General features: G+C 41.5%; 1 protein-coding gene across 3 annotated transcripts in view; it reads right to left on the minus strand.

The window, feature by feature from the left end:
* Positions 1–23,740, minus strand: part of LOC126271925 (potassium/sodium hyperpolarization-activated cyclic nucleotide-gated channel 2) — a 2,360,296-nt gene that overhangs the window by 276,890 nt on the left and 2,059,666 nt on the right. For all 3 annotated transcript variants that reach the window (XM_049974334.1, XM_049974335.1, XM_049974333.1), the window contains one exon: positions 10,759–10,922. In XM_049974334.1, the coding sequence (XP_049830291.1) occupies positions 10,759–10,922 (164 nt within the window). The remainder of the gene's footprint in view (positions 1–10,758; positions 10,923–23,740) is intronic.

Consider the following 23,740-nt stretch of genomic DNA (forward strand, 5'->3'; position numbering starts at 1 on the left):
TAAATGGCGATAATTTTCGCATCAAACGTCATACCGCCATTGAAGTCATTAACACCTATGTCTGAGCATCCTGGTATGTTTGAAAATGCTTCAACGAACTTCGACGAATCGCCATTGTCACAAGTTTCCATAATCCGTGCTCAAACTGCGTCAGTGGACTCAACAACGGTTGGGCTAGTGCATTTTTGTCTATGGATACTGCCATCTTCTACCTTTTTCTGGTTATTTCACACTCGCAACAAACAGGGATAGTGGAGTACTGTGGAATACCGTGTTAACAGACAAAGTCCCAGGATTCGCGTAAGGTGGGCAGCTGAATTTAAACTTAATGATGGTCGTCATCTATTGTTTCCACTACTATTTCCGGAGTATTAAATACTGTACAGTCACAGTACTTCCAAAAACAGAAGCAGAAATCCAGCTTAATGAGGGACGGATGAAAGAGGTTCCACTGCATACTTCCCGCACGAAGAAGAGAGAATTTAAAAGCACGAATATTTTTTCGAGAGTACATGCACAATTCTAATGAAAACGGGCGGGACGCTACTTTTTACAATTGGTAATACTATTAATGCTATTGCATTAAGTGCCACGATTCACACACAGCTGCGACACTTTTGTGAGTTTAAAATAGTCGTGTTGACTCAAAATTCCACGTATTGCACCTCAAATTCCAGCCGTAATCTGTCATCAAAGATCCAAACGTGACGGTAGTTGAATTTTTGTCTTTTGCATAAAATACGACGGCAGAGTAATCATGAATTAAAAACGAAACAGCTCTTCACTCATCAGCGCACTATCGGTTTTAAGTTACCGGCCTTCGGTTGAGATTTATATACATGTTAAAAGATCCTCAAAATGGTGAACCCTGTGCTGGTTGAAACCTGTCTGCACTGACGTAGAGTTGGTTGCAAACACTCGGAAAGCTCTGACGACGTCATAAATGAACTGAAATTCTAAGCAAACGAGGCAGATTCGAATTGAAGTCGTCTCAGATTTATGAATGGACCGGAGTTCAGACATATCTTGAAACGGAGGACAGGTGCGCAACAGTCGTTAATTTCTCCAAAAATGTTTTAGATCAGTAAAGATTAAAACGCAAAGAATATTAAGTTTCTTTCCATGAATTTAAAGAATATTTTTACCCTGAAAATTCCGTTCTAAGAAAAGGCTGTTTGTTGTGAAACTATGTACGGGTTGAAATAGGGACATAAAATAGACTAGAGAAATAAGATGACCGCTTTCTTTTTATTTGATGTATTTCTATGGTGTATTAAGGTTCGCATCTGCACTGTGTGAAGGCAAGATTGTTTTTCTTGTACTGACTACAAAATTCGTTTATCGTTTGTTCATTTGATATTAGACAGACAGAGAGAGAGAGAGAGAGAGAGAGAGAGAGAGAGAGAGAGAGAGAGAGTGAGGGTGGGTGGGGGAGAAGAACTAATTATATTCCATCATTTATCGCTAATGCAGCAACTGCGGTCAGCATTTATAATTCAGGGCAAATTAACACATGTTAATTGATCGCGAGATAACGGAAAACTGTACCTTGCTTTAAACTAGAGAAACGTCAGTGGCTGGGATCGCTCTGTAAATGTTTATGAATGTTTTTACCAGTTTCTACACCCAAAAAACTCGTCATATTTCCATGACGAACAGTACCACAACAGTTTTAGCTCAGCCGCTTTGGGTATTTGCTAAAAAGGGACCTGTATTTGATGAAATTTATTTATCATGTTGGTCTGCCCTGAAAGTCTTAAAAGGTCGGTTCTGTGTTATAGAACTACAGTGCAATATCTTGAAAATCTAACGCGACAGAAGACTCATTATCTTGATATCGTAAAAGAGACGTTTAGAATTATCTTGTTTGAATTATTATTTCCCCGTAAGTAAGTTTAAATGGGCAGTTCGGTCACCGTCATTGCAGTTCAGCATTAAAAAGGCAAATTCTCGTCTTCTCATACCACATCAACTTGTTACAGCATTTCCTCTATAAAACCGGAATGAACATTTCTGTTCAAAGAAATTCACAACCTTTGCAACGAAAAAAAAAATACTATCTGGAGGAAAATTATTCCCTATCTGAACGTGTGTCACTTTGAGACCACCGGCTTCCAAGGTGCTTGAGGAGCCACATAATGACTAATTCAAGATTGACTAGGTGCTCAAATGATGTCCCATTTGTGGTGTAGGCTTAGGAAGTTTTACGTGCCTCGATATGCAAGTGCCAGGCCTCCAGTCCTCTACTTAAGAAGCTTATTGGTCCCGTCTTATGTACTGGCAAGTGTAGAGATTTTGCCGACGTGATGTGGACCTACACCCTAACGTCGCAAGCTGTTTTTCGTAAACTGAACATCCAACTACGAAATCGGTTCCCACCAAACACGGAGAAACTAATAATTACTAGGTTTCTAAGCTTTTCGAATATTTTGTGGCGTCCGGAACAAAACCGACGCCATTCTCCAAATCTTACAAGTTTTTGTGTAGACAGAAAATAACTATTTTTGCTTTTTTCTGAGATATTAACTGCCAACAACATAAACTGTCTGCCTCACTCTCATGCGTTTACGATATTTCCTGTCTCTGAGAAGTCGTCATTCTCCTTCTTGTTCTTCATTTCTTCGCGCCTCTCTCTTTTTTCACTTGTGATTGCGTAAATAATCTCTTCTGTTTATGTACTGAATAGTGCATGTCACTCACTCACTAAATAGTATTTAAATATTTTCTCACTGAACATCTCACTTAAATATTCACTCTGAAGTTTCATTTATTGTTGACCTAATCGAAAAGAGTATCACCTAATGTACTCTCAAACATGGAAACTTATAGAACATACACTACTGGCCATTAAAATTGCTACACCAAGAAGAAATACAGATGATAAACGGGTATTCATTGCACAAATATATTATACTAGAATTGACATGTGATAACATTTGCACGCAATTTGGGTGCATAGATCCTGAGAAATCAGTAGCCATAACAACCACCACTGGCCGTAATAAAGGCCTCCATACGCCTGGGCATTGAGTCAAACAGAGCCTGGATGACTTGTACAGGTACAGCTACCCATGCAGCTTCATCAAGATACCACAGTTCACCAAGAGTAGTGACTGGAGTATTGTGGCGAGCCAGTTGCTCGGCCACCATTGACCAGACGTTTTCAGTTGGTGAGAGATCTGGGGAATGTGCTGGCCAGGGCACCAGTCGACCTGCAACTTGCGGGCGTGCATTATCCTGATGAAATGTAGGGTTTCACAGGGATCAAATGCAGGGTAGAGCGACGGGTTGTAACACATCTGAGATGTAAGTTCCACTGTTCAAAGTGCCGTCTATGTGAACAATAGGTGACCGAGACGTGTAACCAATGGCACCCCATACCATCACGTCGAGTGATACGCCGGTATGGCGATGACGAATACAAGCTTCCTATGTGCGTTCCCGCGTTGTCGCCACATACGGATGCGACCATCATGATGCTGTAAACAGAACCTGGATTCATCCAAAAAAATGACGTTTTGCCATTCGTACACCGAGGTTTGTCGTTAAGTACACCATCACAGGCGCTCCTGTCTGTGATGCAGCGTTAAGGGTAACCCCAGCCATGGTCTCCGAGCTGATAGTCCATGCTGCTGCAAACATCGTCGAACTGTTCGTGCAAACGTCCCCATCTGTTGACTCAGGGATCGAGACGTGGCTGCACGATCCGTTACAGCGATGTGGGTAAGATGGCTGTCATCTCGACTGCTAGTGATACGAGGACGTTGGGATCCAGCACGGCGTTCCTTATTACCCTCCTAGACCCACCGATTCCATATTCTGCTAACAGTCATTGGATCTCGACCAACGCGAGCAGCAATGTCGCGATACGGTAAACCGCAATCGCGGTACGCTAGTTAGACCTTTATCAAAGTCGGAAACGTACGCATTTCTTTTCCTTACACGAGGTATCACAACAACGTTTCACGAGACAACGCCGGTCAACTGCTGTTTGTGTGTGAGCACGTTGTAGGTGTTGCCACCGGCGCCGACCTTGTGTGAATGGTCTGAAAAGCTAATCATTTGCATATCACAGCGTCTTCTTCCGGTCGGTTAAATTTTGCGTCTTTAGCACGTCATCTTCGTGGTGTAGCAATTTTATTGGCCAGTAGTGTATCATTAAATATTCCCAGTTCCTAAGCACTGAAGATCACTCAAGAACATCTGAAAGCATTCACATGCCCTACTTCAGAACATCAGAGTAAGTTCTAAAACATTCCTACGATTTCTAGAGCACTAGTAAAATATTCAGGAAGAATTTATGAAATTTACAGATTATCTCCGAACAATGTCAAAGCACTTCAGTATGTTTTGCTTAGAAAAATAAGTTTCCACAATTAAATTCCTGCAAGGGTACAACAGAAAGTCGCTACTTTTATCGCTTCTCAACTCTGTATCTTTCACTACATCCGTTTACACTCGATTGAATCTCCTTTATACATTATGCATTATGCATAATAGAAGATGCAAAGCTACAAACACGTGTGCGCGGAGGAGAGAGAGAGAGAGAGAGAGAGAGAGGTGATTAATAGCTAGTGGGTGTGGGCACAAGCTGGTTTGCTTACAACCACTCTGAAACATCAGATGTGCTTGAAGCATACTTACAGTTACATGCAATAATGTATATTTAGGTTTCTAAGAACATAGTTATGTGTCAACATCAACCCAGACATGTTGAAACGTTACATACAATTTGGAACTACATGATTTCTGTGTACAAAACACAAAAGCCAGTTCGTTTTAAAACTTTTGTAACATATAAATATTTTGTTAGAAATCTGTAAACACATTATTCAACGAAAGTTCAGTAATATTTAGGGGAATTTGTGGAAAACTATGAGAGGTCATTCACACGGTTTTCGTTAGTATTTTTACGAAAATGACTTCTGGGCTATAAAGGTTCGTTACAGAGAAAGATCATTTAGCTCGGTTTGTTACACTAGCTACCGTAGTAGTTGTTTACACCACGGTGCAGTATCTGCAAACATGATCCGTTACAGCACAATTCACGCTGTTGTCAAAAAAGTGTAATTGTCCTATTTAATCTTCACCCTCAAGGCAGAACGCCACAGTTAAGAAAATGACAGATGGTTTGTGATGTGCTGGTTCCAGGGTTAACTCGACCGCCATTTGCCGATCGACAACAAGAACTACTACTACTGCCACTGCTACGCTTCGTCTCTACTCTTTGCTAGGGTTGTCGCAGTTGCTGAAGAACATAAATATCTGGAGGTGCAAAAGCATTTCTGACAGTTCCTGGAGCGACGGAAAAAGAAAAGATATTGAACATCAGCCTAATAACGGTGTAATTGGTTTTCCTAAGAGTTGTTACATTACACATGGTTTTCGTTTTCCGAGTTAGGTTATTCATCCCCTTCTGCACTTGTCACAACTTATGGACTGGATCGGTTTCTTTAACTATCATGTAAAAATTGCTTGGCATGGTCCTGGAGACATTACATGTCCAATAAAGTAATAGATGATTACTTAATAGAGAGCAGTTGGTGAATAAAGTTTTCGTATCATGTTTCAAGCTAATCAGCGAAAATTCTTGGAGAGTATAAATTTATTGATAGACTCATCATCCACTCTATACGGAAGCGATAATTGTATTTTGCTTATATGTCCTTCATTCTCTTACGCATAGGGTGTATCTTGAAGTATCATGTGAAATTCCTTGTACATCTTGAAGATTTCACGACTTATCGTAAGAATTTTTTTTTTACAAAACACGCCAGTAACAGAAGAAGTTTTAACTTTATTGGTTGTAATGTAGAATTCTAACACATTACTTATGCAAGGAGTGCGTCAGACCTCTCCATTAGATGGTTTGCTTACTACAGTTACACCACTTAAATATTATTTCATCTGTGATTTTCTGCAATATTTCATACGTTTTTACCAGTGATCTCTATCGAAACAGGACATCAAAATCCAACGGCCTAAGCGTACCAGCCAAAAATCCTCATACTTTGTATTTTGCTCATCTACAATACGGCGACCACGAAGTGTCACTAGAAAGCAAAAGAAAATCATGTGCGATTCTCCGGCAAGATTAGCCTAGCGCATTGTTAGTAGCATTTTTTTGGAGAAGAACAAAATCAGCAAACAATGTCAACTTCTTTCAAGAAGACTGTGCATGAATTACCACCATTATTTGCACTATTTTGCAAGACTAGATCTCTAATAACGGTGATAATCCTGTTTAATCTTTTAAAAAATCTTGTCTGACCTTGGTCTTTCAGGCTGCTCAGAAAATTGATTTTGCATTATTTCACTTAAATTTTACTCATACCTTCCATTGTTGTGCAAAAATACTACATATGATGCAGCATAATTCAGTCAGTTAGGTCCTATAAGAGCCAATCGCTTAAATATGTGTCATTCTTAAAATAAAGAGTTGTAAACAATTCAATCTTTCTTAAATAAAGTTGAAATCGTTTGCGAACTGACTAGTGAATGCAGTAAAAGCGTCATTAGTGGCCCGAAAGATATATATTTTTTAATATACTGTTGTAATTTTGTATTCTACTCTGGCATTTCCTTATTTTCTATGACGCAATAATAGTTTAACTTTTTACTCACAAATTTTGTAGATGTTGTTCGTTATGTGACCATGTTCCGGTTTAGTGTTATTCTTCTGCTTGCTACTGTCAGAAATTTTATTTACATAGCATTAGGAAACGAACACTTATCACTTATTTTCTTCATGTTGTTTTCTGAATGTCGTTGTCAACTATTTAACGTTATTGCCAGCTATCGAATGTGTGTTCGTGATATCTCTGTGATGTGTGTGTGTGTGTGGGGGGGGGGGGGGGGGATGGGGGGGAGTGGGGAGTTAGGTGTATAAATGGATACAGCTTTCTTTTTTTGCCTTACCATTTCTTTTACTAAAAAATTAAAACACAAATACAAATCAAACACGACGGATCCAATATATCCAGTTTACAGGAAAACTCAAGTCTCAAACCCGCAAATACAAGCAACACACATAAACCACACAGAAACAAAGTACATGGCACACTATGAGTTACACGTATAAATTGACACACATAATGGCAAACATAATAAAGAAACAAAACAGGACCTCCACATCTCGTTGCGGCGGGATCTTGTCAAGAAATTTCAATCACCAACTTTCTCCTCCGAAAGCGAAAATATTTTGTTGACACCAACCTACATGGGGGGAAACGATCACCCTGATAAAATAAAGGAAATGAGAGCTGGTGCGGAAAGATGTTTGTTCTTTTCGCTCGCTATACGAGATTGGAATAAGAGGGAATTGTGAAGGTGGTTCGATGAACCGTCTGCCAGGCACTTAAATGTGATTTGCGGAGTATCCGTGTAGATGTAGATATGAAACTGTGCAAACACTCCAAACAAACTTAAGCCAACGACAGTCAAGGAGGACAAATTCCAGGCATTACGAATAAACTAACTTTAATGTCAAAGTTGTGGTACAGCTTACGTTTCGCATGCAGGAATTTTAAAACATTTTGAAAAGAGCACATTAGGTGTTTCAAGTATAAAACAAACCATTCCACATGTGAAGCACAGCTAACAATCGTCCTACCAACTTAGAACAAGGAATGAATAAGGTAAATAAGCACAACAAATGTCTTGTATCAATGCGGGAACACTACCACATGCAGAAATCCACTGCAGAAAAAAAGTGATAAAAGACCAAAAATATATCAATATAAACTGTCTGTTAAGCTTAATAAAAGAAATTATAAGGCACAGAAAAGAAAACAGTATCGGTTTGTAACCATACTAAAATTAACACATTTTCTCTCTCTCTCTCTCTCTCTCTCTCACACACACAGACACACACTCACACACTCACGCATTGGGCACAGATATCATAAGCGCACATTCGACAGTTGGCAGCAAAGTCCACTGTCACCAATGAAGTCCAAAACATAAAATGAAAAAAAGAGTGTTAGTTTCGTAATTCTATGCGAATTAAATTTCCAGCTGTCACAAGCAGGAGAACAACACTAGAACTGGATAAGAACATACATAGAGCAACGTCTACGAAATTTGTAGTAGAAATTTAAACTATTACTACGCCACAGAAAATCAGAAAGTGCCAGGACTGTTTATAATCTCAACGTACGATGTTCAGTATGTAAAACAAAACTGTATAATAACAAAAGTGTGTATGTTTTACGCTACTCTTGATGTCTTTGAAATAGTAAAGGCGAAACACGAAGGTCGCCAAAAATTCGTTTAGTTTCGTTGTAATTAGACGGATTCAAAGTGATATCTGTTAGTATAACATTTGTATGTACTTGGTATCTAAAGTGATGCACTAACTGCTAAATTTATGTTGGCACTTAATGTCACAGGCAGGTGATGCTAATGCGACATTATATTTCCTTCAATAGGCCGTTAAATTTCAGGCTTCCAGGAAAATGATCTGCACTTATTGGCGCTGGAGGTGGCCTGTTTTGAAAACTCATACACAAGCTGAAATGTAATGGATGTTGGGAACAGGGATAGAAGTGCTCGTCAAATGCATGGATGAATTAGACAATAAAGGCACAAAGTCCATGCAATAAGTTTTGTTATCATTTGCAGGAGAAAAAAAAACCACGCGAGAGATTCTGAAATTCGTAATTTATGTGAAAGTAGCAATTTTTGTGGTTACGTAGATGTCATCTGGTGAAGTGTTGCAATTCTCTGCTTCAGTCAATGTTATAGTCCATGACATAAGATTTATAATCTGAACTAGATAAATAATTCTTTACCACACAGAGATTTATAGAAATGTTTTCAGACACCACAAATCTGAAATCTGCGGGTTTGCTGTAGTTTGTACTCAGGGGCCAGAGATCAGAGATGTACTTCCAGATAGCAGGGGATCACTTGTTTTTTGGTTTTCGTACAGCATAGAAACTTTCGTGAAAATCTTCCGTTGTATACCTGCTTTGTGGAAACATGTGGCATTAAACTTAGGGAAACTCCCCATAGCACTCCCCCCCCCCCCCCCCCCCCCCTCAGATTCAGTGGTAAGAGGTCCCAGTGGACAGCCAGTCAAAACCTGAACACAGGTCAAGCATGAAATTAGGAAGAATGTCTCTCGAGCAGTGAAGAAAAAAAGAATCAGAAACATTGAATGGCTCAAATAGAAGAGCAATAGAGGGTAACCTGCCAGAAAGATGGCGACGTGGTTAAGTGATCACGGTGTTGGACTGCCAAGTGGGGATGCCTGCATGGTAGCTCATTGTGTTCGGTCAGAGGGTTAATTGTTCTCTGTAATAAAAGCCCGCATCTCGTGGTCGTGCGGTAGCGTTCTCACTTCCCACGCCCGGGTTCCCGGGTTCTATTCCTGGTGTGGTTAGGGATTTTCTCTGCCTCGTGATGGCTGGGTGTTGTGTGATGTCCTTAGGTTAGTTAGGTATAAATAGTTCCAAGTTCTAGGGGACTGATGACCATAGATGTTAAGTGCCATAGTGCTCAGAGCCATATTTTTCTGTAATAAAAAAAAGTGGCTCAACGGCTCTACACTGAACTTGAACGGGTGTCATGGGACATCCGCAAAGCCCCTCACATCAATTATTTTGTTTTCGCTGTTCGCTGCATTCAAATTTGTGCCTGTGTCGTGGTGTGACGTCCGTTTTCGACAGCGAGGTGTAAGGAAGGGGGAAGGGACCTATAACGACAGTTGACTCTGCGCAACTACTCTATTAGCAGCCCTAAGGAAGTAGCTTTCGAATGGAAACCGCAAACCTTTCGTGACAAGGCGACAAGTCAGCCGAATCCTCCACCGGAAAACACGTCTGGTGTGTCATACACGGCATTGGTGACAGTACGTGTGTCATATGACAGCAATGTCTTACCGACGCACCTAATTTGTACACCTGATAAAGTGAGTGAGATATGCCTTCTTGCACGATTTAGGTGCTCGTGTGAATGTGTAAGTGATCACTCCCAAGGAAATGATGAAAACACAATAGTCTGTCACATAAGCTGGAACAAATGAACGCAACAGTTTTACAATCATACTGTTTCCCTGCGCTCTATCAAAACATATGTTTTTAACGTTTTTTAAGTTGCGCTCAGTTTTGGAAGTTTTGACTCTTGGATTCCCTCGTTGTGACTTAGTTCGACCTGTTTATTTGTCGTTCTCATTTCTGTGGTATCTCGCCTGCTCGCACTATTCATCTCATTTAATTGCGGCGGTAACGTGTTCTTATCACTCATATTCTACAGCCAATATATAGTATGACAGCTACCAAGACTACAGAGAGAGAACAAACATGTCAATGACCGGATGGTCAGGTTGTGAAAAAAAAAAAAAAATGGCTCGAGGGAGTTTTGAACCCGGCTCGTCCGCTTTAGATCCCAAAACCACGACCACACTGCTGATTAGCATCCCTCAATACTGCACCCGTGATGCTTGGACCGTTCACTGTTTCCATTTTGATTTTTGTTTTCACAATTCAGTACACCTTCTCCCTGTTTTCATGCTTGATCTCTGCTCAGTTTTTGGCAGGCTGTCCGCTGGCCCCTCTTACCAGTAAATCTGAGGGGGCTGCGATGGGGAGCTTCCCTTGCAAGCGACCATCTGGAAGAGGTTAACGGGACAAAACGCATTTAACGCACGCACGAAATGGCTTTTCCTGCTGACGTGCGTTACTACTGACGAGCTCAGCGAGCGGAAGAAATGGCAGATTGCTATCTCGGCGGCAGCGCGCGCGTGTGTGTACTCACCGGTGCGGAAGTTGACGACGATGTCTATGAGGAAGATGGTGTCGGAGAGGCAGTTGAAGGCGATCCATCGCGTGCTCAGGTCGTCGTTAAAGAACGAGATGGCGACGGGCAGGATGATCAGGTTGGCGACGAGCAGCAGCAGCATGCACAGGTCCCAGTAAAACCTGCAACACGGCAGAGGCGCCTCCGTGAGAGGGTGGCGGGGCACGCCGTAACGTAACACACAACACAGATATGTAATTTTCCGCGCAATATTGAAAAAATGTCTCAATTTTAACTCAGACGAACAATCAGCTTCTGCCGGAGCATAATCTTACAGACATGTCTGGCCAAGGAAGTACACTACAGTTATGCGTGAAATGCAAATTTCATTCAGAACGATGTTGTTTCACTTTTGTTGTTGTTTTTCTTGCTCTTCAATCCGCAGGCTGATTTGATGCAACGCCCTACCGCTAATCCATTTTGTGTTAGACTGTTTATCTCCAAATAACTACTGCAATATACTTACATTTGATCGTACTTATTGTAATCGTTTCTTGGTCCCCCTCAATTTTGACCTCCTTCACCACACACACTTCAGTATTAAACTGATGATTTCTTTATGTCTCAGAACTTTCCTATCAACCTATCCCTTCTTTTGGTCAAATTATGCCACAAATTTCTTTTGTTCGCAATTGCAGAGGAGGGCTGCTAGATTTGTTACCCGTAGGTTGGAACAAAACGTGTTACGGAAATGCTTCGGGAACTCAAGTAGGAATCCCTGGGAGGCGGCGTTCTTTTCGGTACATACTACTGAGAAAATTTAGAGAACCGGCATTTGAAGTTGACTGCCGAACGATACTGCTCCCACCAACATACATCGCGCGTATAGACCATGAAGATAAAATACGAGAAATTAGGGTTCACACGGAGGCGTACAGTCTTTTTTCCCTCGCTCCGTTTGCGAGTGGAACAGGAGAGGAAATGACTAGTAGTGGTACGGGGTACCCTCCGCCATGCACCTTATGGTGGCTTGCGGACTATATGTGTAGATGTAGATGTAGATGTACCGCCTCATTAATTACACGATCTAGCCATTTAATTTTCAGTAGTCTTCAGTAGCACCACATTACAAAAGCATACATTTTCGTTTGTTCTCGTTTCGATTTCCTAAAAGGCTACATTCCAGACAGATACCTTCAGAAGAGGCTTCGTAACAAATTTATATTCGATGCTAACAAATTTCTCTTCTCCAGAAATACTTTCCTTGCCATTGTCAGTCGATATTTTATGTCCTATCTATTTAGGCTATCAATTATTTTATTGCCCAAATAGCAAAACTCATTTACCACTTTTAGTGTATCTGTCTGTAATCTAATTCCCTCAACGTCGCCTGATTTAATTCGACTATATTACGTTGCCGTTATTTTGCTGACATTAATTTTATAATCTATTTCAAACACTGTCCATTCCTTTCAGCTGATCTTCCAGGTCCTTTGCTGTCTCTCACAGAAATACAATGTCAGGAAATTTCAGAATTTTTATTTAATTTTTTCTCCAGATTTTTCTTTTCTTTCTTTACTGCTTGCACTATGTTTATCTTGAATAATATCCGAAGTAGGCTACAATCGTGTCTCTCTCCCCTCGCAATCAGTGCTTCCTTTCCACAACCTTCGACTTTTATACTGAACTCTAGTTTCTGTACAAGTTATGAATAACCTTTTCCGCCCAGTATTTTACCCCTGCTACCTTCAGAATTACAAAGAGTCTTGTCAGCATAGTCAAAAATTGTTCAAATGACTCTGAGCACTATGGGACTCAACTTCTGAGGTCATCAGTCGCCTAGAACTTAGAACTACTTAAATATAACTAACCTAAGGACATCACACACATCCATGCCCGAGGCAGGATTCGAACCTGCGACCGTTGCAGTCGCGCGATTCCGGACTGTAGCGCCTAGAACCGCTCGGCCACTGGGTGTGGCCGGCCAACATGGTCAGAAACTTTCTTTAAAACTACAAGTGCCATAAACGTCGGTTTGACTTTTTTCAGTCTATATTTTAAGATAAGTCATCGGGACAGTATTGCTTCGCGTTTTCCTATATTTCTCCGGAATCCAAACTGATATTCCCTGAGGTCGGCTTCTACCGGCATTTAACTTCTTCTGCAAACAATTCGTGCCAGTATTTTTAAGCCATGCTTTATCAAATTAATGGTTCGGTAATATTCACATCTTCTTTTTTTGGAACTGGGATTATTACATTCTCCTTGAAGTCTTTGGGTATAAATATTCCATGGCAAGCGGGATAGTTTCTTCATGGCTGGCTCTCCATGGGGTATCAGTAGTTTTGAGTGAAAGTCGTCTGCTACAGGCGCCTTGTTTTTGGACATAAGTCTTTCAACGCTCTTATTCTTCCCATCTCGTCCTCTTCCTCTTACCTTTCTAGAATGTTGCCTTCAAGTTCGTTCCCCTTATATAGTACCTCAATATAATCCTTTCCCTTTGATCTTTTCCTTCTTTGATTAGTACTGTTTTTCTCTTTAATTTTCCTATAGGCAGAATCTTTACTTTATTTATACGTGCTTCAACAGATTTTTTTTTTCTTATAACCATTCTTGCATAGGGATTTGGCACTTTCTGGCAATCTCGTTTATAGAAGTTTGTGTTCTCTTCTACCTGCTTCACATGTTTTTTTTTTAATGCTGGTTCCTTGCATCAATTCAATATCTCCTGTGATGTCCAAGGATTTCTTCAATGTCTTGTCTTTTTTACTTATTTGACCCTCTGTCGCCTTGAGTATTTTATTTCTCAAATTTACCTATTCATGTTTTACTGCATTCCTTTCACCTATTCAGTCTACTGCTTTCTACTGCTTCTTTGAAACTGTCAACAATCTCTGCTTCGTTCAAGTTATCCAGGTCCCATCTCCTTAATTTCCTATGTTACGCAATTGAGTTTTAATCTGCAATTAACTACCTGGAAATTGTGATCAGAGTCCAAATTATCTGTAAATTGTGGTCAGAGTCCACATCTGCTTCTGAAAATGTCTTACAGTTTCAAATTTGACTTCAGAATCTCTGTCTTACTATTATATTATCAATCTGAAACTATCTATTGTCCACAGGTCTCCTACATGTATTCATTCTTCTTCCATGTCCCTTAACCCAAGTGTTAGCGGTGATTAAATTCTGTTCTACGCAAAATTCTACCATGCGGCTTCCCTTTTCAATCCTTTCCCCCATTCCATGTTCTCTTTCTATTTTTTTCTTTCTCTTTCTTTTCATACTGTCGAATTCCAGTCCTCTATCACAATTAAATTTTACTCTCTCTTAAATATCTGACGGATTTCTTTTATCTCGTTATTCATTTTTCAGTTTCTTCATCATGGCATGTAAACTTGTACTATTGTGTTGGGTGTTGGCGTCGTGTCCTTGACTACGATAATGTGTTCACAATGCTGTTTATGGAATCTGACCCGCATTCCTATTTTCTACGCCATTATTAGACTTATTCCTAAATTCCCGCTATTAGATTGCATACTTAAAATTCTGTGCTCACCTGATCAGAACTCCTGTTCATCCTTCCGCCGAACTTCACTAATTCCCACTGTACCTATCTTCAATTAATTCATTTCTGTTTTAACGTCTGTAACCTAAGTGCGCAATTAAGGGATCTAACAACCCACACTTCGATCCATAGAATGCGAGTTTTCTTTTTCCTGATAATGAAATGCTCCAGAGTAGTTCACACCCGGAGATTGGAATGGGGTGATGCCATTATCATATAATAGTACAGTAGACCTGCATGCCATCGGAAAAATAACGACACACATTTCCCATTGCTCTCAGCTTTTCGCAATACCTGCAACACAAGGCAATGTCGGTTGATGTTACAAAAATTAGTCAGTTATCTAGAATGTTGTATTGTATTGTGTGGGACTGAGGACCTAGAAACGAAAGAGAGGCTTCGTCCACACCATAGCTCTCGTTTGAAACACGAACATCTGCTAGCATGAGTTTCTTAGAAGTAGATACCTTAGGGGTTGCGAAGCAACTCAAATCGCTTGATACGGGCAAGTCTTCAGGTCCAGATTGTATACCGATTAGGTTCCTTTCAGATTACGCTGATACTATAGCTCCCTACTTAGCACTCATATACAACCGCTCGCTCACCGATAGATCTGTAGCTACAGATTGGAAAATTGCGCAGGTCGCACCAGTGTTTAAGAAAGGTAGTAGGAGTAATCCATCGAACTACAGACCTATATCATTGACGTCGGTTTGCAGTAGGGTTTTGGAGCATATACTGTATTCAAACATTATGAATCACATCGAAGGGAACGATCTATTGACATGTAATCAGCATGGCTTCAGAAAACATCGCTCTTGTGCAACACAGCTAGCTCTTTATTCGCACGAAGTAATGGCCGCTATCGACAGGGGATCTCAAGTTGATTCCGTATTTCTAGATTTCCGGAAAGCTTTTGACACCGTTCCTCACAAGCGACTTCTAATCAAGCTGCGGAGCTATGGGGTATCGTCTCAGTTGTGCGACTGGATTCGTGATTTCCTGTCAGGAAGGTCGCAGTTCGTAGTAATAGCAAATCATCGAGTAAAACTGAAGTGATATCAGATGTTCCCCAGGGAAGCGTCCTGGGACCTCTACTGTTCCTGATCTATATAAATGACCTGGGTGACAATCTGAGCAGTTCTCTTAGACTGTTCGCAGATGATGCTGTAATTTACCGTCTAGTAAGGTCATCCGAAGACCAGTATCAGCTGCAAAGCGATTTAGAAAAGATTGTTGTATGGTGTGTCAGGTGGCAGTTGACGCTAAATAACGAAAAGTGTGAGATGATCCACACGAGTTCCAAAAGAAATCCGTTGGAATTCGATTACTCGATAAACAGTACAATTCTCAAGGCTGTCAATTCAACTAAGTACCTGGGTGTTAAAATTACGAACAACTTCAGTTGGAAGGACCACATAGATAATATTGTCGGGAAAGCGAGCCAAAGGTTGCGTTTCATTGGCAGGACACTTAGAAGATGCAACAAGTCCACTAAAGAGACAGCTTACAATACACTCGTTCGTCCTCTGTTAGAATATTGCTGCGCGGTGTGGGATCCTTACCAGGTGGGATTGATGGAGGACATCGAAAGGGTGCAAAAAAGGGCAGCTCGTTTTGTATTATCACGTTATAGGGGAGAGAGTGTGGCAGATACGATACACGAGTTGGGATGTAAGTCATTACAGCATAGACGTTTTTCGTCGCGGCGAGACCTTTTTACGAAATTTCAGTCACCAACTTTCTCTTCCGAATGCGAAAATATTTTGTTGAGCCCATCCTACATAGGTAGGAATGATCATCAAAATAAAATAAGAGAAATCAGAGCTCGAACAGAAAGGTTTAGGTGTTCGTTTTTCCCGCTCGCTGTTCGGGAGTGGAATAGTAGAGAGACAGTATGATTGTGGGTCGATGAACCCTCTGCCAAGCACTTAAATGTGAATTGCAGAGTAGTCATGTAGATGTAGATGTTCACAACCCCACAACAGGCTACAGCAGTCCTCCCACCCCACCGCCGCTCCACACCGAACGTAGGGTTATTGTGTGGTTTGGTTCCCAGTGAACAGATACAGAGAGACAGGAACTGTCGATGACATGCCTCGCTCAGGCCGCCCAAGGGTTACAGCAGTGGTGACCGCTACGTACGGATTATGACTCGGAGGAACCATGACAGCAACGCCACCATATTGAATAATGCTTTTCGCGCAGCCACAGGACGTCGTGTTACGACTCATACTGTGTGCAATAGGCTGCATCAAGCGCAACTTCACTCCCGACGTCCATGGCGAGGTCGATCTTTGCAACCACGACAGCATGCAGTGCGGTACAGATGGACCCAACAACACGCCGAATGGACCGCTCAGGATTGACATCACGTTCTCTTTACCAATGAGTGTCGCATATGCCTTCAACCAGACAATCGTTGGAGACATGTTCGGAGGCAACCCGGTCAGGCTGAACGCCTTACGCACACTGTCCAGCTAGTGTAGCAAGGTGGAGGTTCTCTGCTGTTTTGGGGTGGCATTATATTGGGGGCAGCGTACGCCGCTGGTAGTCATGGAAGGAGCCTAACGGCTGTACGATACGTGAATGTCATCCTTCGACCGATAGTGCAACCATGTAGGCAGCATATTGGCGAGGCATTCGTCTTCATGGACGTCTAATCGAGCCCCCATCTTGCACATCTTGTGAATGGCTTTCTTCAGGATAACGACATCTCTCGACTAGAGAGGCCATCATGTTCTCCAGACACGAACCCTATCGAACATGCCCGTGATAAATTGAAAAGGGCTGTTTATGGACGACTTGACCCACCAACCACTCTGAGGGATCTACGCCGAAGCGTCGTTGAGGAGTGGAACAATCTGGACCAACAGTGCCTTGATGAACTTGTGGGTAGTATGCCAGACGAATATAGGCATACTTTAATGCAAGATCAATAATGGTTCCAATGACTCTGAGCACTATGGGACTTAACATCTTAGATCACCAGTCCCCTAGAACTTAGAACTACTTAAACCTAACCAACCTAAGGATATAACACACATCCATGCCCGAGGCAGGATTCGAACCTGCGACCGTAGCAGTCCCGCGGTTCTGGACTGAAGCGCCTAGAACCGCACGGCCACCGCGGCCGCCGTTAATGCAAGAGGACGTGCTACTGTGTATTAGAGGTACCTGTGTGTGCAGCAATAAGGTCCGCCATCTCTGAAGGTCTCGCTGTATGAAATGTTTGGTTTTCATGTGCAATAAAAAGGTCGGAAATGATGTTTATGTTGATCTCTATTCCAGTTTTCCGTACAGGTTCCGGAACTCTCGGAACCGAAGTGATGCAAAACTTTTTTTGATGTGTGTATATTGTTGAAGAGGGAATACTCGAGTGAAAGGTACTCTTGCTGACAAGAGGAGGATGTCAGCAACCTATTCTGTAAGTAACCAGGGCATTTAGTCTTTATCAATGCTTTGTTACGGGACTTGGCGAATTGCAGTGTTAGTCACCGATCTCAATCAAAACGTTGTTATCAGAACATAAGCAATGTTCATCAGGCGCTATATTTGTAAACGATATAAGTGGATGTGCGTCTGGAGGATACACCACAAATTAAGATGACTCTTAAACAAGAAATAATACATTTTAAAGGTGTGTTCATTTGTTCATTATACAAGCGAAATCTTTTTTAATAATTTGTGTGTGTGTGTGTGTGTGTGTGTGTGTGTGTGTGTGTGTGTGTGTGTGTCCTAACGGCATTATTTGATAATAATAGTGTAATTGTGTATTGTGTTTTTAGCTGTTAAATAAATGAAACTGGCGATTAGAGTCTCCGCTGAGATGCGCTTAAATTAAAGCAAAAAAAAAAAAAAAAGAGAGAAAAAGCCATTAGGGATACGATGACTTCCTGCTTCCATGAAAAAAACCTAGAATGAGTGCATCTAGGTTCTATAAGCCATCTTACGGTGTGCGGCGGGGAAACTTGTGGCACTGCTGTCTTTTCCACCCTTGCCTGTTCCGTTCGCGAACGGTGCTAGGGCAGAAAGACAGTCAGTCAGTAAATTTTCGTATGAACTCTTAAGTTCTCTGACTTTATCTTCGAGGCCTTTTCATATACTTAGCCTTTCATTGCGTAAGGAGCTATATAAAAATAATTCAAATGCTGTTTAAGTGTTTATTAAGGATCAGCAACTTTGCTCTCTGTCGTCACAGACGGAAGACGCAGTTGGCATTGTCGCGGACAATTCCTTCAGAAATGCGGTTAATAACTAGGGAAGTGGCGCGGGAGCAGCGCATTCCAACAAAAAACGCTTAATTAAAATGTCACGGGAACAAAAGACGTCCGTCAGGGCCGAGGGGCTCAGTTCTAAGCAATCTCAAAAGTAATTCTGGCTAGTGCTGTGACGTCAAGATGCAGCTAATATCCATGCAGTGCGCATCCCCTTGACTTTCGCCAGAGCCGGGAAGTCGCGGAAATGCTTCAGTCAGAGAAGCTAAGGTGGCAAGCAAGCTATCCACATTAAAGCACCAACGGTAAGGTGGTAATGGAACGTTTCTCTTCTCTGCCACCGTGCATATATCTGACTTTAAGTGAGTACCAGCATAGTGGCTCAGCTCGTGAGTTAACTATCCCATGGAGCAGTAACCAAGATTCTGTACAAAGGACCAGAACTGCTAAAATCTGGCGAAAATTCAAAACATTGGTCATCGTGGACAGAAATCGCTATAATGGGATTTTTGTCCTTGATGATAAAGGATCTGATACCTGCACTGAGAGACTAGAAATGGCGGATTCAATATGGCGAACTAAATACGAAAGAAATACGACTTCTTTGACGAAAATTGGTGCCTTTGTGCAGTAATGGTTGGTTGGTTGGTTGGTTTGGGGAAGGAGACCAGACAGCGAGGTCATCGGTCTCATCGGATTAGGGAAGGAAGGGGAAGGAAGTCGGCCGTGCCCTTTGAAAGGAACCATCCCGGCATTTTCCTGGAGCGATTTAAGGAAATCACTTGTGCAGTAATAATTTGACGTAAAAATTTTAATAGACAAAATGATGGGACCTATATGGTGAACAAAATCCAAAATATTATCAAATTTTTCTCTTATTTAGTTGTTCTCACTCGATGATAGGTTTGTTTTCACAATCCAGTATCAAAAATATGAGTCACAGCTTCATTGAAATAAATTATGTATGAAAATGGTAACATGACTGATAAGTTGATAATGCTATCTTTAATGTTTTATGCATACAGGCCTGAGAATGACGCAATGAAGCGTTGAAACTGGTAGCGACAAAATAAAATAAAACCATAAGGACAACTGAAGGTGTTTTTATTTTTTGTCACTATAGTAAACGGCCGTCGTCCGAGAGGCCTCCTGCTAAAAGGCTGGACATACAAATGCTTAAACCCCTCTTGTAATTTACTGTCTTGGAGGGGCTGGAGGATGCAGCGTTTTTTTAGAACATTGGAAGCGTCTCATATTCCTGGAGTTCTGAGACACATTTGCGTCGGGTATGATGCTCAACGGTAATTCCCACAATGATTTTTGCTTCTACGTCACTTTAACGTGTAGATTGTTATTTGGATTCTTCCAGATATCGATCTTATTTTTTTACTTCCTGCTATAACGTATCTTAACTTCTCAACAGGGAATCTAATTTCTTAAAACACTTATGCCCATTCATTGTCTTCCGATACTTGGCTCTCATCTTACAAGATAAAGTTGAAATAATTTGTCTTATATTGTTCGACACTGTAACACAACATCCAATATTTTCTGTTGAAGTCCGCATTGAACTAGAACCCGCATGAATTTTGAAAAATCGTAACGTTTATTATCGGTGAGAAAAACAGATACAAACAACTGAAGGCAACGATGTCAAAAGGGCGCAACGGAGATTTTTAGTGTTAATTCGACAAACTCATCAACGATAGCAGTAAGCGCCAACTCGGCAAATGTATCAACGATAATAATTACCGCGATTCGAAAATGAATTCAACAATATCTAGGGATAACGGCATTAAACTGTTAACATTATTATTATAATGACAAAAGCGTTCGAAAATACAATTTTTCACGGAGTCTATCATTCCAGTCATGGTGAATTTAATTTAGCTTTATAAAACTTTTGCTGCTCCTATTTTTTTCTTCTGAGTAGTGAAATTATCCTTACACTAAAGAGAGTTGCTCCAGTTAAGAAACAATATTACCAATTTTACTCATTTTCATGGGCAACTCACGCTTAACCAAAATTTTGATTATGGCAAAACTGTTCTAAAAGAATCAGCACCTAAAGGTTCCTAAGGAATCTTACCTCTAACTCCTATGGATTCCGATTTCCCCTTACTGACCCACTTAAGGAAAACACTTCGCATGTATTGATAACTTGGCCTCTAGGCGGCGTATCAAAATGAAACATGTACCAAATTTTAAGTTAGATCTCTAACGATGCAACAATGAAAAACGCATCGAATTTTGTGCAGTAGTTTTTGCGTGATGCGCGTACAAACATACGGACACACAAACAAACAAAACTTCTAAAATTTGTTTTGCCTTCTATTACAGGTATAAACACCCCTCATCTCAAGTTCTCTTAAATATGTACGGAAATTGGCCTGTTACAGTTTTATTATATGTGTAGGTATAGAAAAATTAATTTAATTTATTAACTTTTGATCTACATTTTTCATTTTTATTTATAGTTGTGTTTGTTAACTATGCCCTATGACAGGACTCATACCCATCCCGCATAATAGTGCTGCATCGTGGGTGGACTATGACAACAGTCGCAGCGGCTACAACGCCGAACACCGCTTCTTCAGCTCCGAGCGCACACGTTGTCAACAGGCTGCAGCGACATCAGTGTTCGCTTCCGGAGGGTCACGCGACCCAAAACAGGCCTCTCCTTATCCTGGAGCCTCAACGTTACTTGGGCTAACACACACCTATATTGAGTCGGTTCTCCACGGACGAGCTCACAGGGCTCCTCCCGCGACCTGTCGTCTGGCGCCAATCTACCAGCCCGGGATCTTCGCCTCCGCCGCTACGCGGAATCACTAGCACTCGTCCTCTACTACGCTGAGACTTGCCCTCTAGAGCATCAACCTCCCGGCATTTAATATCTCTAGCCAGACAAAGTGTTCGTGTAATTAGTGACAGTTACTTCCTCGTGTACCAGTACTTTGACTCTAGCAACCGTGATTCAGATATCCGTCGCTGACAGTCCACCAGAATCACTCACCTTATTCACTTGCAAGAGAGAAACTTTACTGTCGAACTATCGGAATGCATTGTGTAACTATGCTCCGAAGAAGGACAACTTGAATGTTACGTTCATTTTAATAAACTTGCTTTCCATTGTCTATCTAGACATAAGTTTCTATGCGTTGAATATACTGTGGGCTAATTCAGTTGTTGACGTTGTGCCGGCCGCGGTGGCCGAACGGTTCTAGGCGCCTCAGTCCGAAACCGCGCGACTGCTACGGTCGCAGGTTCGAATCCTGCCTCGTGCATGGATGTGTGTGATGTCCTTAGGTTAGTTAGGTTTAAGTAGTTCTAAGTTCTGGGGGACTGTGATCTTCGTTGTTAAGTTCCATAGTGCTCAGAGCCATTTGAACCATTTTATTGACATTGTTTTCTGTGTACTCACTCTGCACGCTTGTGCTACGCCTCATGTACACGGTGTTTCTTCGTGTGTTTTCCAACTTTCTGGCAGAATAAAGGTTGCTCTTGTTCCAGTATGTCTACATCTATGGACGTGAGCACTCAAGGCCTACTGACTCCACAAAACGCGCAAAGGCTCAGGAGCTGGTGTTAGAGAAGATAGGTGCCATCACTACCACGGCACCGTGAATGCTTATAGGTTGTCTGACATCGACTCGTTGGTAAAGGGATTCCGGATGGTGTCCCCGCTGTTCCTGGCATTCGCAACAAGGCACAGCCCATGGGCTAACTAGGTTGGCTACCTTGAAAAGCACTTCATTGCCCACGGGATCTCAGGTGATGTCCACCAATTGGCACTTATTTTGGTCTAAGTAGCAGCAGGAATCTATTACCCAATGAAACAGTTCAATCTTGAGGTCGAACTTCGTGCTTACTTAATGATCGTTTAAAATCCTGTTTGTTTGACTATTTTGATGGTCACGTGAGTGTGACAGGTGTCCGCCAGAAAGATCGCCATTCAGCAAATGCTCGAGAATCTAATTATCCAATAATTCTGAGATCTGGAAGTAATTTAACTAATCACTTAACAACTATAACATCTCCCGTTGAAATATCATTTTACATACACTTTTTCCCAGTGTGTCCATTGGCAACCTAGTAAAAACAACATCATTAAACAAGCCAATATGCTCTTGAAGATGCTTCGTACAAAGCTTTTTCTCTAAATATATCCACACCACTATCGCATTTTATAAAACCAAGAATAAAAGCCCCAAGCCCCCCCCCCCCCCCCCTTATGAACCATGGACCTTGCCGTTGGTGCGGAGGCCTGCGTGCATCAACGATACAGATAGCCGTACCGTAGGTGCAGCCACAATGGAGGGGTATCTGTTGAGAGGCCAGAGAAACGTGTGGTTTCTGAAGAGGGGCAGCAGCCTTTTCAGTAGTTGCAGGGGCAACAATCTGGATGATTGACTGATCTGGCCCTGTAACACTAACTAAAACGGCCTTGCTGTTGTGGTACTGCGAACGGCTGAAAGCAAGGGGAAACTACAGCAGTAATTTTTCCCGAGGGCATGCAGCTATACTGTATGATTAAATGATGATGGCGTCCTCATGGGTAAAATATTCCGGAGGTAAAATAGTCCCCCATTCGGATCTCCGGGCGAGGACTACTCAAGAGGATGTCGTTATCAGGAGAAAGAAAACTGGCGTTCTACGGATCGGAGCGTGGAATGTCAGATCCCTTAATTGGACAGGTAGGTTAGAAAATTTAAAAAGGGAAATGGATACGTTAAAGTTAGATATAGTGGGAATTAGTGAAGTTCGGTGGCAGGAGGAACAAGACTTCTGGTCAGGTGACTACAGGGTTATAAATACAAAATCAAATAGGGGTAATGCAGGAGTAGGTTTAATAATGAATAAAAAAATAGGAATGCGGGTAAGCTACTACAAACAGCATAGTGAACGCATTATTTTGGCCAAAATAGACACGAAGCGCACGCCTACTACAGTAGTACAAGTTTATATGCCAACTAGCTCTGCAGTTGATGAAGAAATTGATGAAATGTATGATGAGATAAAAGAAATTATTCAGGTAGTGAAGGGAAACGAAAATTTCATAGTCATGGGTGACTGAAATTCGAGTGTAGGAAAAGAGAGAGAAGGAAACGTAGTAGGTGAATATGGATTGGGGCTAATAAATGAAAGAGGAAGCCGCCTGGTAGAATTTTACACAGAGCACAATTTAATCATAGGTAACACTTGGTTCAAGAATCAT

The sequence above is a fragment of the Schistocerca gregaria genome, chromosome 5, assembly GCF_023897955.1.
Source record: "Schistocerca gregaria isolate iqSchGreg1 chromosome 5, iqSchGreg1.2, whole genome shotgun sequence".
Classification (NCBI taxonomy): domain Eukaryota; kingdom Metazoa; phylum Arthropoda; class Insecta; order Orthoptera; family Acrididae; genus Schistocerca; species Schistocerca gregaria.